This window comes from Thamnophis sirtalis, unplaced genomic scaffold, assembly GCF_051295495.1.
Source record: "Thamnophis sirtalis isolate CommonGarterSnake01/CBP01778 unplaced genomic scaffold, rThaSir2_p1.2 scaffold_6, whole genome shotgun sequence".
In the NCBI taxonomy this organism is placed as follows: Eukaryota; Metazoa; Chordata; class Lepidosauria; order Squamata; family Natricidae; genus Thamnophis; species Thamnophis sirtalis.
The window spans coordinates 121,231,689-121,248,888 of NW_028261386.1; the positions used below are offsets into that span (position 1 = coordinate 121,231,689).

Sequence of the window (17,200 nt, forward strand, 5' to 3'; positions counted from 1 at the left end):
TTGTGTGTATTGTGTCTCTTATTTTGTGTCTGTACTCAAGGGACTTAATCTTTAAGAAATCATAAAAGTTGTTAAGATTCTCCAGAAGCTCAAAATAACATTTGCGGTGTTTGTAAAATGATTTCTACATCTGCACACCTTTCCTTTTCCTTTAACAAAAGCAAGCTTAAAATTAGTTTTCATTTATTCAGCGGAGACTAACGTGAGCTGGCAGGAATATAAATAAATCAAAAAAGGATACTAAAGAGGCTTTTGGCAGCTAATGCTGTCCAAAGAAAGAGCCAAAAAAAGAACACATTAATTCAGCTCTACTTTTGCTTGTGCTAGCAATAAAGCACATTCTGGTGCATACTGGCCCCCATGTGTTGGCAAGGAAAAAACTTTGAAGGCAGCTGTTAAGACTAGACTAGTACCTTAAATAATTTTCTATCACTTGCTTTTTCCATCTCAGAAAATGAGTAAGACCTCATTTACCTATTCAATTAGCAAATCTTAAGAAATCCCACTAAAAATCTGTGATACATTATTTCTAACTATAGAACCTTCCCACCTTATTGCTGCTTCTTTCCTGTACCTGCAGGCAAGATATGGCAGTGTAGGACGGTCAAATTTTAAGATTGAATTTTTACAAGAACAAGAAACTTTCTTAAAACAAGGAAGATACATGTTTCCTCATTCCCAATAGGTTCTGGGTGACACCCAGCTAGCATCCCTGCAGCAGCAGAAAGATGTGGCAGACAATAATATGTTTTTTGTTAATCATTTTCCACCCAGCAGTCTTTCACCCTGAAGAGTCCTTCTCTCCTGAAAAATCCAACCACTACAATATGCTTTGCAGGGTAGGAAAACAACTCTTTGCAAAATGGGCTGTCGTCTGGTATAATTTGGAAATGGTTTCTAAGCACAGATGAAATGTTCAAGTCTCGAAAGGTTTAATGTATTTTATTTTATACCTACTATTGTAAAAGAGAGAAAGAGAAAGGAGAGGGGGGGGGAGAAAGAAAGAAGAAAAGTAAGAAAGTAAGAAAGTAAGTAAGTAAGAAAGAAAGAAAGAAAGAAAGAAAGAAAGAAAGAAAGAAAGAAAGAAAGAAAGAAAGAAAGAAAGACTGTCCCAATGAATTGTGGAGCATAAGGCTACATGGCCGACCCATTATATGAACCGGAAGGAGATGGCAAAATGATCCCTAAACTTCTTGTGCTTGTTTTGGAAGGATGCTGTTGTATAAGTCTCTGTTTTACCTACTTGAACATGTTGTGGAGGAAAGATAGGAGGTAGCTTTATGTAACACTGGGAAAGTAATTGCTAAGACTTTTGTTGAAAAAAATGTGAAAGGCATGCAAGCTCCCTTGAAAGTGGAAGTAATCAACATACTTCAATCACAGCATTCATGTATATAGATTCATAGCATGAAGCAACAATGTCAACAGATGCCAATAATGTAAACATATACCTGTATTGTGTGTATTGCTGCTTTGGTGTCTCAACTGGGACAAAGGTTTTTCCATATTTTGTTTCTGCATCTCCTACCATAACGTTTCTTGTTTGACTCCTTTGCTCACGTTCCCAGTATTGAATATCATTAACTCAGGCAACCCTACCAAAACACATGGATCTTGGCAGTGGCAGCCCCTCAGTTTAAAAACCATTATCATAGGGGCTCAACTTTGTCGCCCTCTGAATTTATAGGACTACCATAACATTGTATTTTTGAGCTGTCTGCCAGGCATGTGTATGACATCCCCACTTGTATTTTAAGTGCTCCTTTGATTATTTAGAGCTGGTTTTGCAACACATTTTTACGTTTCAAATTTGATTCCTGATTATGTTCTTTAGGATTTGCCTCTCTCCATCACACACTGCATTACTTGAACATTTATCTGGAAAGAACAGGAACTTGTGGTAATACCTTTTCCAACTATTGCAAATGCTCTATCCAGAACCCATTAAAGACGAGCTGGAGGCTTCAATTAGTATAAAACATCATGGCTGAGCAGTATGGACCATTGGACACACAGTAAATTCACTTTCTGTGTCCCACATTTGATTTCTATTGACTTCTAGGAGCAAATTAAGGAGCATTCTTGAATGACTTACCATTGAGTCACCTGCTTCCAGAGTGATGCTTGCACTATATTGGGGGTTTAATTATGTTTATATTTCATTATATATTCATACTTTTGTGAGCTACTGAGATCTTGTGATTGTAGCAGGATAAAATTGAGGAGAGGATGTCAATGTCCAAGAACATTTTAATGAAAATCTCAAGGTGACCGTATTGAAAAAATGAAAATTTAACAATAGATAGCAGAACTCAATATGAAACAAAAAGATAGTTTCAGGGAATACAACAATTGCTTTACATACTGCAGTTGCTAATTGGTAGTATGCTTGCAATTTGTTCTATCAGATATGTCATTTCTAGCTACCATAGATGTAATACAGCTTTCCTCCCACATTGTCTGGAAAGAGGAACTGATATTTCTTAGGTTTGTATCAGGATAATAATAATCATTATAAATCTTCATCTGATAACATATTCACGACCACGGGTAATAGAGGAATGATTTTATATTCTCCAATCAGTACATTTTTTAAAAAGATGTGTACAGGGGTGGGAATTATACTCTGGATAAGTTATTGTAGTGTTATTTTTTTTTTGTACGTATAAGCATTTTTTGGTGACTTAGTCAAGGTTCATTTCATTTGTAGCAATTTATAATAAAAGAACTATCATATTTTACTGAGTCTAAAGGAACTATCATATTGCATAGAACCTATATTGTACAATACGTGTTTTATTTTGTAAACCAGTAGTTTTAATAAAGTGATTTGAGGAGTGTTTTGTGTTTGTGTGGGCTTGTTAAGCATATTATCACTCATTTACTATATACAAGGCATCCACATCCTATTTCCTGAAGCTCTGGTTTCTGACCAAGGCTACAGTTGAGAAGCATTTATGATAGAAACTACTATTTGAATGGAATTCCTAAAATTGTAGTGGAAAGTCCACATTTACTTAATTGCATGTCAAGAATTTAATATATAAAAATTAAGTTTGACATCACTATTGGCTCTAGCCCTAAGGAGAAAAAAATAGGCTGAGAATGTCTCTTTCTAGTAAAGATTTATTTAACCACAGAAAAAAAATTCAGGGAGTGAAACATAGCTCTTGGCTTTCCTGCTGGAGAAGAACAATGCAGCAAGATTAGCAATTCAATAAAGTTAGATTTCCTGGGGAAAAAAAACCCCTAATATTTTGCTTGCAGAGCTGCTAACGCACAGTGTAAAACAAGCTCAACCATGAGAAATCACAGATGAGTAAAAGAAAAGCTTCATTTTGGTGATCATCTGTAAAAATAGGAATAAGATTATTATTGGATTATACTGCTTCATTATATAAGCATGACATTCTTTATATGCTTCCTGTCTCAAAGCTGACTGCGTAACGAAAGCAAACAGGAGTGAATGAAATAAATTAGTATAGGGTCCACGTCCTCCACACATTCTATAACCAGATTTGAGACTGCAAACTCTGTATTTGAAATGGATAAATTTAAAATAACGTGCATCACATTATTCCCCCCCCCCTATGCTTTAATGGATAATCTTAGGAAAATGAAGCAACAACACTCAGCCTGCAAAATCCCAGTAGTAAATGAATATGGAAAATGTGGAGTTAAGACACTGAAAAAGAAAATACTAGAAATATTGTTTTAAGTCTTTTTATATAGCACTAAAGGTAACTTTTACAAGACAGGATGTTATTTTATCCGTTTGCAATAATTTCTTCTTCTTTGAAAAGAATGAATTCTTAGGTAGGAAGATACAGACATCTAAAGAAGAAAAATATGCTGGTACGCTGGGATAATATATTCTAGATTTAGAATACTCCCTTAATATCCTGTTCATGTGAGCTAGCAATCCCTTAGCAAGAAAATTAAAGAAGACCACAAGGGAATATTAAATGTCATCTCTGCATCTGCTGCCAGCAAATGTTTACCAGAGAGTCATACATTTTTCATGCTAAGTAACCTAAAACTTTTATAAGAATTCTTGACTGCTATTCTATCCAACATGAAAACTTAACACAAGATATATATCTAATTAGGTTGCCACTTGATATCCTTCTCTAAATATTCATTTATTCATATTCCTTTTAGTGAACTGAACTGTGTCCTTGCGCCATCATAAAAATAGATACACAGTAACTTTTAAGAAAGAATCCAATCAAATAAATCTATTCAGAAGGCTTGCTAATATTTAACAAATCTTCCTCCCAAATAAGATTGTATAAGATTGCAAAAAAGGGAAGATGGAGGAGAGAGATGAAATCTGAAGGTACTAGAAAAAAACAACCAGCCCAATGTTTTTAAATTTAAAATTATCTTTTATAAATGTTAAGTATAATGAATGTATTCTACCATAGGTAAATTTTAAAATGAGAAGGAAAAAAAACAGCTCTAGAATAATCTAATACCTGAATTTAGGTGCTTGTTAATCTCCAATGGACAAGTTATATTTAAAGACTGTTATTAATAACACATCCACGTATACTTAAACAATATGTATTACAAATACTCATGGTCATTTCAATTGTTTTTAATGTTTTATTAAAAAAATAAATCTTTGTCAACATATTTATCAGCTTGCTGCATGAATGATCCTTTACCATAATATTAAGAGAGAAACATTGCATTCTTCACATCTTGAAAAGGAATACAAGCTCCAGGCCATTCTCAGGAACAGAACCAAACAAATAAAAACTAGGATAGGCCACAACCTATTAAAAACAAAAGCAAAATCTAATTTCATATAAATCCAAATATTGCAACAAATAATCTTGCACGAGAATGTGCATTTTGCTATGTAAAATTTCCCTACAATGTGTTCAAGTAACACTAAAAAAAATATCAAAATAAGTACATTACATTTGTTATCAACCCATTGTTTACTGTTGCTTCTCTTTTCTACTGCTACTTGGACAAATGTTAGACATGGACTGGAAAATGTAGAATAAATGTTTGTCTGTCTTTCTTAGTACCAATAATTGATTGTATGTTAATTTGTAGGAACAAATAATCTCAATTCATTTATTTTAATACTGATAGTGTTATGAGAGCCCTACTGTTGTGCATCTATTAAAAATAATTTATGGAGGAAAACATGGAAAGCTTTGCCACTAAGTTACAATCCTATTATTGTTACATTTAAGTCTATAGGATTTAAACAAGGTAAATGCAGGGCAGCAGACTAAAGCGATGTATTCTTCAGAATTTTTCTTTGGCAAAGCAATCTCTGATCCTGTACAAAATATGTCTATTGTGTAGGTGACATCAACATAATAAGAGTAAAAATTGGGTGCAAATATAATACTTTCTACATAGAATGTTCTACCGTGAAAAGGATTGTATGTTGCAATGGCAATATTGCCTGTTTCATCTACAATATTTTTCATTTATTACATCAAAGGCATCTTCCTTCCCAACAAGAAGAATTTCTTTTTAACAAAGGCATTATTCAACACACATATTTGCAAAAGTGTTTCAGTCTCCTCATTTGAGGACAATAACTTGTGAGTATTTTTAAAATGTAGTAGGACCTAGTTGTTTCCTTTTGGATTTTTTAGAGGTTGGTAGAAGAAGGCTATTGTCTTTTTATACACTTTAAAAATCAAATTACATCATGGAAATAACGTCAACAAGATGACTTAGAATTATTAGAGACTTCTAGTTAAGTAAGAAGCAAGCAAGCAATGACGTCTAGCAATATTTTGGTTTTTCTGTGCGTTACAAAAAATAGTACTCATACATTAAAAAAAGTTCAGATAGATAAAGCACATATGAATGCAACATTCAGAATTCTGGCAGAAAATTTAAGGTGGGCAATTTGCTGCTACATTTACCAAAAATACAATTTTATAATGAAAGGATTGTGAAAATACATTTAAACAACATTCAGAAACCACATAAAATAATAAAGGAGGATCTAACAGAAATACTCAAGCCAACCTTTCAGACTCTATTTAAATACTGCTTGAGTAAGACTTGCAATCAGAAAGCAGCATTTCCCAAGTACTTGTGAAGTTACTTCTCCCAGTATCTGAAGCATTTGTTGCTGAATATTGCATTGCCTGCACTTGGTTTTAAATGCAAACCACTCACCTTGGAAACACAATGCATTTAGACATATTCTTAATTTTTTTTTTGCACATTTCTGAAGCATCTTGTAATGGCAATTGTAAATTAAAATATGAATTTGATTACCTTTCTACATAAGCATTCCCCATGCAATATAGAAGTCTTACTGGGAAATATTCAATGATCATTTTACTTAACACAGAAAAAGGTTAACCAATTTATCCTGTAAATATTTTATTTATTTGTGTCTAAAATTTGCTATTAAGTTCTATAAACGGAAACACATAACAAAGGTTAAGTAGTGAAAAACATAATTACAAAGATTGAAAAAAGTTGGCCTAATCAACATATATACAGATTATTCTACTTAATACATTGGGGGAATTGGATTTATATCCTTAACAGTAAGTTTACTTACTGATAATACTAGAAGTCCTTTGTTTTGGTAGAGACAAGTAAATTTCAGAGTGTTTTTTTCCCTTTTTTTAAAAAAATTGATGTATGGCTAACATATGACAAAAGATTCAGCTGCTGATAAATTCTGTTCGTTCCGGAAAATATTTCTCTGTTAGATTACTGTCTTTCTGCCCCTTCTTTTCTTTGTTTTGTTGTTCTTGTAGATTCAGGATTATGTTTTTTATTTCTTTTCGTTTTGTTTTCATTCTTGGACGTGGAAACCAGTCTGTTAGATTCATTGGTAATTCAAAGCTTAGAATAGGAGTCTAGGAGAAACCAAACAATAGTGTCTACAATAGCATCTACAAGGGATTTCTACACAATAACATTGTACAAAGTAGTTTAAAATCTTGTCAATGTTACATTTGAAACTTTTCCAAAATCCTTCATGCACATTTATAAAGTTTCAATGATGGTGCCTTTCTGTGGATCCAGCTCTATCCCTCAGCAGCATTTCACAATAGTCTTACTCAACAGTCAAGACTACTAAGAAGTCTTCCCATACAGCTACAACTAAGATAATATTTTCATACTTTTCTCCTTTTCTGGGGATTACCTTCCTACCCTTCTATGAGCTTATTTCTAGAAAACAAACTTTTAAGTCACTCCACACGCCCAAACATTATTTGACTTCTTTAGAAGCATGAAACAAATAGAGAATGCATCTAAGAATGCACCTGCACAGTTCTATTATTAAAAAATCACTATTAATAAACCAAAACTCTTTCACTGTTTGGGCAGACATTACTGCATTTATTTTATTCACAGTTTATACTGTGCTAATTTTACATGTCTGTGTGTATAATTTTAATAATTACTTGCCATTTTAAAACAATGCAAAATATAAAATATGTAAAGTAAATGAAATATTGAAACCAAATTAAATAACCTTTTATTTTTTTTAAAAAAACACCTTTTTGTTAAATCAAAAATCCCAACATAACATTTCAACAACCAAGAAATTCACCTCAAAAAAGCTCTCCACATACTGTAAAACATAAACTCCACAATCACTGAAATTGTTCTGTTGTGGCACTTTGGGGTTTGAGCCTTTCATGACATCTTTGGAGAAACTTCGTCTGCTCCCTTTCCTTACTTCCCATTCTACTTCCAAATACCTGCAACCACAAAAATCAAACAAGCACAAGAAGAAGACCATTTTTATTGAGCATTCCAATATGGAAGTGTTCTGACCCAGCTCCCCAAACACAACAAACCCTCTGATGTGAACTCAAAAGATTCCTTTAATAGGAATGCTGGCAGCCCGGCAAAAGTTTTCTTTCGCAGGCTAACAAGTCCATCCATCTGAAAAATGAATAGTTGTTTGCCACATCCATTCATCTCTGCCCGCTGCCTTTTATCCCCAGAACTAGGGCGGGGCCTCGCTAGCAGCGATGGCTCTTCCTTCCCCAGGATCGGCCCCCCGGCTTTCCACTGCTCTCTTCTTCTCTGGCTTCTGCGCAGCCACTTGTGAAGCACTGGACCCAACCGTTCCTCCTCTTCTTCATCAACCACCTCCGGACATGGGGGCTGTTGATTTTCCATCTGAGGGCTGATGAACTGCTCAGGCTCTGCACCCCCTCTCTCCCTCTCTCCCTCCTTTGTCTCTGCCCCCTCAGAGCTCCCAAGTTGCCCAGATGCTGACCCTGACTCCCACACCTCCTCCTCCTCTGATTCGGCTGCTGGAGGGGCCAGCAGACACAGGCCACAATAGGAAGATACTTTAATATTATAGAAACTAATTACTTACTCCCTTAGTGTTCTGACAACATTTGATCGGGAAGGGCCTCTTAGTGAATCCATGAGCAGAATGCAAGGCCTAAAAAAGATATAGTATGTTTTCACTTCTTTACTATACTGTCACATTAAATCATTTTGGTTACAGATATGAAGAACCTTTTTCTCTTCACATTATGAATAAATATGGTACTCAATTTTGTTTTCATCCCAATATGAAGTCTACAAAAATTGCATGATGATCTATAACTAGATTTAGCTTTTGATTAAATTCAAGACTGAGTAAGAACCTTTGTTATAAAAACAGGTCCAAATAGAACAAAAATAGGTACACTGAAAATAGCTCTGAAATACTACACATTTTTGGGACCTGTGATAGTTTAAAAACTTTTTTAAAATTTGTTCAATGATATTTGAACAATATTAGAAAAAAAGCTACATTCAACATTCTTCCCTATAGAGCAAGAGACTCTGTTACTATTTATTAAGCTCTTCCTGAAGGAAAAAAATAGTTGAAGTTGGCCTGTATTTTATATAATATTTGAAAATTAATGCTTAGAACAGTGCTACAGACTGGGCTATGTATGTTTCAAAAACGGTTTTTGTGGAACTTTTGCAACGTTGAAAAAATTAAATATATTGCTTGATTAAAGTATGTCTTATATAATTCTTCAAGTAGGGACATCTTTATTCAGACTTACAAGGAAACCTGTAAAAAAGATACAGGTATTTTACTACATAGCAGAGAGACTGCTACTCAATAAAATACAAATTCTGATGCACTTCTTTAAGCCCTTTTTTAAAATATGTACATCTATGACATGAAATAATATAAACAAATGAATAAATTGTTTTTCCACATTATTCCAAGAGGACAGATGCAATTTTAACTTGAAAATTCTATATATAATTTCACTTAATGAAATCTGGAAAAATAAGACTTCAGAAATATACTCTGTTCTACATCCAGTTGATTTATTCAAAACTGTAACAGCATTATTCTTTTCTCAGTCAGGGAACTACTTGGATTTAAGGGGGCAATTCTAATGAAAATTAAAACTTCCTATTACAAAAACAATTAAGAAACTGATTATAACATAAAAACATTAAAGTGATAGCCAGTTTGAGGTAGACGTTAAGGCATCAGTCTGGAAAACAGGAGACTGTGAGTTCTAGTCCCTGCTTAGACATAAGGCCAGCTGAGTCACCTTAGGCAAATTGTTTTCTCAGATCTAGGAAAAAAACAAATGGAAACCTCTTCTGAAAAACTTTGCCAAGGAAACTGCAGAGACTTCTCTGGGCAGTCTTTGAGAATCAAACACAATTGAATGGAAGGAGTAGGGGGAAGTAACATAAATAGATTTGAGGTAAAAATCTTGGGACATTTAAATAATTTCCCCCCTTTTCAAAGAAAAGCTGGCATCTGATCTAATAATCCATGGATCACCCATTCTTAGATGTCAGCCAGGGAGCAAGATAATGAACAACCAGCTCTCAGAATCAACTTGGGCCAAGGTCTAGCTTAACGACATAATAGTCTCACGGCAAACATAATTCACCCCTTATCAAACAATAATTATCAATTATGTCTGTTTTTTCTGAATTTAGCTCAGTTTGATGAAGAATATATTTACAATGGACACATCTAATCAAAATTGTGAGAGAACTTAGATTATTATCCCTCAGAAGACTACAATTGGATCCGGGCTTCTCTACTGAAGCAGAAGATTTAGTGAAGATTTTCTGTCAAGAAAATAGATGGAACAAATAGTTGGTCCAATTTCCCCTTCAGACTAGTATTCCAAAAAAGACTTTGAAAGCTAACAATACAGGTAGTCCTCTACTTACAACAGTTGATTTAGTGACCGTATGAAGTTACAATGGCACTGAAAATAGTGATTTATAACACTTTTTCACATTTGCAATCACTGCAGCATCCCCGTGATCACATGATCAAAATTCAGATACTTGCCAACTGACTCATATTTATGACGGTTCCAAGGTCATGTGACCTTTTGTAACCTTCTGACAAGCAAAGTCAATGGGGAAGCCAGATTCAATTTGACAACTGTAATACTAACTTGACAACTGCAGTGATTCACTTAACAAATCTCTCACTTAGCAACATAAATTTTGGGCATAAGGCAAGGACTACCCGTAATACAAAAGTAAATTATAAAGAATTTTTAAAATGACAAACAGTTTGGAAGCGAAAATTTTAATAGTTTTCAAGATGGCATTTCATCTTTATAGCTGATCTGAAGATGTATATAAGTTATAAATATCTTAATTGAAAACTTACTGTTTGCATATGGTCGGCTTTAGATGCCACTGTCCTAATTCTGAATTACAGTTATCGTCAGCAAGACCATCATCATCACTACTATTCTCCTAGAAAAAAAACACACCTATTTTAATATGTCTGAAATCAGAGTTATGAGAAAAACAGGGATCTAATCTACTACATGATTTGAAGTACAAAAGCAGAAATTAAGTTTCCCCAAACTTTAACAACAGTAGCAATTAAATGTTACCTTCCAAATATACCTTTGAGATTTTTAAAAATTGGGGTAAACATATGTATGTATGTATGTACGTACGTATGTATGTAAAAGCATAGTAATCTCCATTTACTTCTGATACTTTATTCAAAAGAAATTTCTAAAATCATTTACCATATTTCATTATGTCTTTTGCATCTGCTCTGGGAGAAGAATCTCAAGTTGCTAATACAAATAAAGTACCGTGGATTTTGCGATCCTGGTATCTGCTTACTCTCCATTTCTCAAAAAGCTACATTGGAGCATTATTAAACAATATAAAAGTAACCCAGCATATTTATCATCCTCTAACTTTCCTTAATAATGTTAATAATTGTAATGTAACGGTCATCAAAAATTGACCAGTCTTTAATTTCCATAATGAATTTCTTAGCATGGAAATAATTATTTCATTAGTAGCTATTTTTTTAAAAAGTGTTTTCGCTTTTTGAGGTTAAGAAAAAAATAAGCCAAAAGTTCATTTAAGGTATTCAAATGCACTGTTGAAATGTCATCTCCCAATACACATAGGATTGTACCAAGTAATTTCACGAAGTCTTTGGGGACATATCAGTTTACACATCAAAAACTAATCTTGGAATCAGTGTTTATCAAAATGCATATTTCTTCATATACATGATTAAACTCTAATTTAAAAATTATATCATAGTACAGCATTAACTTTACAATCCTGTAAAATATTAAAGACACCTCTTTCACTCTTTTTCAGCAGTTAGAAGGCATGCATGCAACTCCACAGCTACATCATATTTTCTCCCCATTGATCCAATTAGAGTTGCAAAAAGCATTTGAATTAGCCCTCTTGTCTTTGGTTCATACAAATATCAATTATTTATTTGACCTGGAGGATACCCCATTCCATAACAATTCTGGGTGGCTTGCATCTATCATTTGGAGGTGCACATAAATATGATCATGATAAAATAATTCTTGCATCAGCTCAAAAATGTATTTCTTCCTTTCAGAAGAATGACTCTTTCGAATTAAACACTGGATGTAAGTCAACATTGCACACTTATTTCATCAGTCAGCTCATTTGGTTGTAGAAATTAACATGATCAATGTAATACAAAACAGCAGGGACACGGATTGCCTTGAAACTATCTAACTATGAAATTGAAGGTTTGAAAGATGGAGGAATCAAGTGTGAAACCAAATTTGCTGTTTTTGTCCAAGCATGAAACAAAATGTGGCTGTTTTGAATAGTATTATTTGGAATGTCCCAATGGCTATTTCTTGACTTATGACTGAGTTGTCCTTTTTCAGTAAGTTTCCAGTATCGCCAGGACAACAGTAGGTCCTAGTTAATTGCTCTAGTTTAGATAGGTTCAGATGGTGCTGGAGAAAAATTACTGGGAGAAAAGAAGATAGTTGCAGCTACTGTATTTTTCAGAATATAAGATGCACAGGAGTATAAGACGCACCAAGGTTTTGAAGAGGCAAATTAAAAAAAAAGTAGGTAGGTAGGTAGATAGAGAGGGAGAGGAAGAGAAATACAGTAGGGAGAGAGGGAGTGTGTGTGTGTAGGTAGGTAGGTAGGTAGAAGGATAGAGAGAGAGAAATAGAGAGAAATACAGTAGATAGGTAGGGAGAGAGAGTAGGTAGGTTGATAGGTAGAGGGATAGAGAGAGAGAAATATATAGAGACAGACATACAGTTGATAGGTAGGGGGAGAGAGAGAGAGAGTAGGTACGTAGGTAGGTAGATGGAGAGGGAGGGAGGGAGGAAGAGAGAGAGAGAGAGAGAAATACAGTAGGTAGGTAGGGAGAGAGAGGGAGTAGGTAGGTAAGTACATGTTTCCAGGGGTATTTATCCATGTGCTGAAGAAGGAAATCGCTGACAATCTGCAGCACCTAAGACTTTGTTTCTGGTGGCACAGCACTTGATCAATGCAATTCTCATCAATCAGTTAAAGAGCTTTCCAAAAGGGGGGGAAAAGTTTTTGCACTCTGCAAACTTCCCAAAAATGGCCCGTTTTTCACGAAAACGGGCCCATTTTATTTTTTTAAAAGGTATGAATAGCCTTGGGGAGGGGCTTGCAGAGTGTTCCTGATTGGGGGAATAAAACAAGCAAAAAACGGGCCTGTTTTTTGTCAAAAAAATTGCATGCATAGCCTTATGGAGGCTTGTAGAGTGCTGCTGGGGAGGGGGCAAAAAATGCCCCATTATTTGCTCATTTCTGCCCTCCCCAACCTTCAGGAGCTGTCTGAAAGCCTCCATAAAGGTATGCACGGCCATTTTGGTGAAGGGGCAGGACTTCCGGAGGCACAAAATGTTGTATTCGATGTATAAGACGCACCCAGATTTTCAGCCTCTTTTTTGAGGAAAAAAGGTGCGTCTTATACTCCAAAAAATATGGTATATGCCTCATAAAAACTAAAGCAGAGTAACTTTTGTTGCTTTGGGGAAAATAGCATTCATTTGATAAGTATTTTCTGGTAATTTGGGATAGTTTTTTTGAGCTTTGGGTGCGAGTACATGCTGGGCATATTGGTTCTCTTGTAAAGATTAAACAAATAAAAGGCTGCTGCTGTTTTTTGACAGCACGAATAACATTATTTATGCAATCCAAAAAGCAGTGGTAGACTTTTATTTGATTATTTTGTTGCTACCAGCTACATCTATGTGCTAACAAAAGCATCAGCATAGAAAAAAGAAGTTGCTTTATTGAATAAATAATCTGAAAAAGCCAAAAAGAAAACTTGATCAAGATGACTTGTTTTCCAGTTGTTTCTTTTATTTTATGCTCTTATTTATTTGTTTAAAATCAAGCCCTTCACCAAATCTGTAATTGATTAATATTCAGCATGGACTACCACTACTTTTGTGAGCTTAGAGTAAAAAGAATTAAGAGCAGCTAGCTGCACATCGCCGTTTACCGAGGTCACAACTCCCAAAATGTTTTGAATTCTGTTCTGAAGAAAATAGAAAACAGAGGCTACTACAGATTTTCCCCCCCACTAGAATACTATTAACTCAAAATCTTCTCTCAAAACACTATTAGCCTTATACTAAAAATCTTTGCGTAATGAAGAGCATAAGATCACATAGAAAAGCAATCAGGGTACATATAGTTGCAGAAAACATATTTAAGCCTTTTATTGTGGTTGTTTGCAAACTGACAAAAACTGAAGATCTAGATGACTTTTAAAACACAATTTCCAGCCTACAGATGCAATTTATAGGTGGAGTTGACCTTCTGCTTACATTTGTATAAGATGAAAGCTGGATTTTATTTTACTGGATTATTTTTTCCTTAAAAGATCAGATGTTTCAAACTACAAGGCTTTGAAATTTTTATTATCTAACTAGCTGTTAGTGAATTTCATTTTAAAAAAGTACATGATTTAAAAAACTAAAAGTCAAACAATTATGATTTTCAGTCCAGGATATTGAAGCACCTTTGACTTCAATTGTGAACTTCCAAACTAAACTCTTTGATAGTTAAAACAATTAATATTGAAACAAAAGTTGACTTCTTAATTACTTTAAACTAAAAGAGTCAAAGCAGATAGTGGTATAATGCATTTTGATTTGTAGACTTTGGTAATGCAGAATTAAACTTTGTACAATTACTGAAACATTTATAAAGCAAACCAAACTGTGAGAAAGACAACTGAGAAAATGAATTCAAATTCCTTACAACTAAATTCCTTTTCCAAATATTTAATTTAAGCATATATCAGCAGATTACAGCCAAATCCAAGACGCCTTTGGGCTATTACTGCCAGTATCTTGTACATTATTATAATTATTCTTGCAGATAAAACTGAGCAGCTGAGATCTATTAACACATAACATTGCAGTAAGGAATCATTACATAACTATTAGGAAGGAAAAAAATGTAAATTCACATGCTTAAAAAAGGTGGTTAGCAATATGGTTGACAAACTGTAAATGGTGCACACAGTTTAGCCAAAGATAACATCTGCTTTCTGGCTGCTCTTGGGAAATATATATAAAAATCACTGCTATATTTCCTGAGAAAATACCAAACCAAAGGAAACTGAGATACTTTCTGTCTTTCTGCAGATCGATGCATATATTTCCTCACCTCTTTGCTGTATAGAATATGCCTAGACCCTATATTGTGGAGGCTTCCTCAAAGAACAAAAAGCAGAAATTTCCTTTTCTTTGAATCTTTGTGAAAACTGATTTGAACAAAGCTTACATGAATGAAAAAAAAATCATACCTAGCAAATTTGAAGAAATATAATAAAATCAAACCTTACAAGTAATCCTAACTTTCTCTTGACAACAATAACTGTGTAGTAGTCTGTCTTTATGGAAGTACAGTACTTTTTGTGATCAGAAAAATGGGTAAAGCTTGCCTTCTAGTGGATAGTACTGGAAATATGATTATGAAAGTGCCATCCAGAGAAGAGATTAGAGAAGATTGTAATATTTTTAATGAACATATGGCAGAGATACAGTAAAAAAATTCTAAGCATGCTTGCATGTGTCCATGCACACACACACAAAACCTTTACATTTCCACCAATGTACTACTGTATGAAACAAAATATCAATTGTTATCTTGCTACTTTATTTTAAAACAGTAATCAAAGCACTTGTCTGTTTGCTAATTTAGAGCTTGTTTTACCATGGTTTATTGAGTAACTCATTACAGATAGTCCTTGACGTATTAGCACATATTGGACTGATACTTCAGTCACTAAGTGATGGGGCTGTCGAGCAAGTCGTGCCCGATTTCATGACCTTTTTGCATGGTCATTAAGTGAATCAAATGCCCATTAAGCAAATCTGGCTTCCCCGCTGACTTTACTTGTTGGAAGTCCCCTAGGAAGGTTGCAAACGGGACACTTGCAACAGTTACCAAGTGCCAAAATTTTGAGCATACGACCATCGAGAAGCTGCAATGGTTTAACGTGTAGGGCCCCTTTGTAAGTCACTTTTTTCAGCACCATCATAACTTTGAACAGTCCTTAAACAAATGGTCCTAAACTGAAAACCACCTGTACTGGCTTCTTCGCGATTTCATAGAAGAGTCATCAGTGTATCACCACCACCCAGAAACCTGACATACTGCACTCACTAACTAATAGCAAAGGCTTTTAAATACATTATGTTGATAAAACACTTTTACTGTATATATTAAAAAGCCATAAAGGCCCAGATGATCAGCCTACTTTAAATTGAAATCTCTTTGCCTAATGTCTCTCTTTGCCTAATGTCTCTTTGCCTAATGTCTGTCTTTCTGTCTGTCTCTCTGTCTGGTCTGGGTCTCCTTTCCCTCTCTCCCTCAGATCAAAGGTTAATCCTTTGATCCTAGGCTTTTTTCTCCTGTCTTTTCAAAACAATGGATTCTTAGTCATTTCTCCCATCTTTGTACATTGATATCTATTCTGTATTTACACAACTGTTCCATGTAAATTTGGTTCCTGCCTTCAATCCATAAAGTTTCCGAATGACAACTACAGCAAAAATTATTTACAGCTACTTAATATGGCTATATACAACACAATAATTCCAAACCAAGCAAACCATTTTATGGACTAGAAACATATTTGAACCCAGCCAATTACTGCAAGCTTTTTAAATGTCCTCGTGTATATCTCTCAAATTCACAAACTGAAATCATCTCAACCTTACCTATGCTACAACAAACAATATTTTAAAACACAATCATTTTAACAAGCTGTTCAAAGAATGATTACTACACTCATTATACTTGTACTGTATTCATTGTGCTTGTTTTCACTGTTTTTAAAACATTGTTGGAAAAGCTTACTCTGTATACAAAAATAACAGTTACCTAACCATGTTGTTTTAGATGTTTTACCTGGTTATCTTGGTCTTCTGAAAAATCTATGAGCTCATCTTCATTTAGTTTATTGCTGTCAGCAGATTTTTCGCTACAGTTTAGCCTGATTTTCTGTAAACCATCTGTATTAATCATGACGTTTAATGAAACAATATAAAGAAAAGAACATAAAGAAGCATTATCATAACTAGGCCAAAAAAGGTTAAATCTCCAAAGGAATATTACTTATTTATTATTATTATTATTATTTAACATAAATCATTCTTCTTAAAAAGGATTCAGCTTTGTTTTGACAACTTTAAACTCCTTACATCTTTGGTTGATATTGTTTGAATAAGTTACTATCTGTTCAGATCAGAAAAATATCACAAGTCTAGAATAATACTATAATAGCTTATGAGCAATCCAGAGATCTTCTAAAAGACTTTCTTCAAAAAAAAAAGTTGTGAAAATGAGGAAAGCCAAATAATATGCAAAGAGCTGATAAGGGATGCAAAAAACACAAAACAAAATCATTGTACGT

The 17,200-nt window shown here is 34.2% G+C and overlaps 1 protein-coding gene across 7 annotated transcripts in view; it reads right to left on the bottom strand.

Annotated features, from left to right (window-relative positions):
- Positions 1 to 4,594: 4,594 nt before the first annotated feature.
- The window catches only part of SENP6 (SUMO specific peptidase 6), a 64,631-nt gene continuing 52,025 nt past the window's right edge, over positions 4,595 to 17,200 (bottom strand). For 6 of the 7 annotated variants that reach the window (XM_087718854.1, XM_087718852.1, XM_087718849.1 and 3 more), the window contains 5 exons: positions 16,696 to 16,799; positions 10,634 to 10,722; positions 8,345 to 8,413; positions 7,562 to 7,712; positions 4,595 to 6,860 (listed from right to left, as the gene is read on the bottom strand). In XM_087718854.1, coding sequence (XP_087574980.1) covers positions 6,663 to 6,860; positions 7,562 to 7,712; positions 8,345 to 8,413; positions 10,634 to 10,722; positions 16,696 to 16,799 — 611 coding nt within the window. In that variant the 3' untranslated portion in view covers positions 4,595 to 6,662. The remainder of the gene's footprint in view (positions 6,861 to 7,561; positions 7,713 to 8,344; positions 8,414 to 10,633; positions 10,723 to 16,695; positions 16,800 to 17,200) is intronic. The other variant, XR_015697088.1, reaches the window with a different exon arrangement.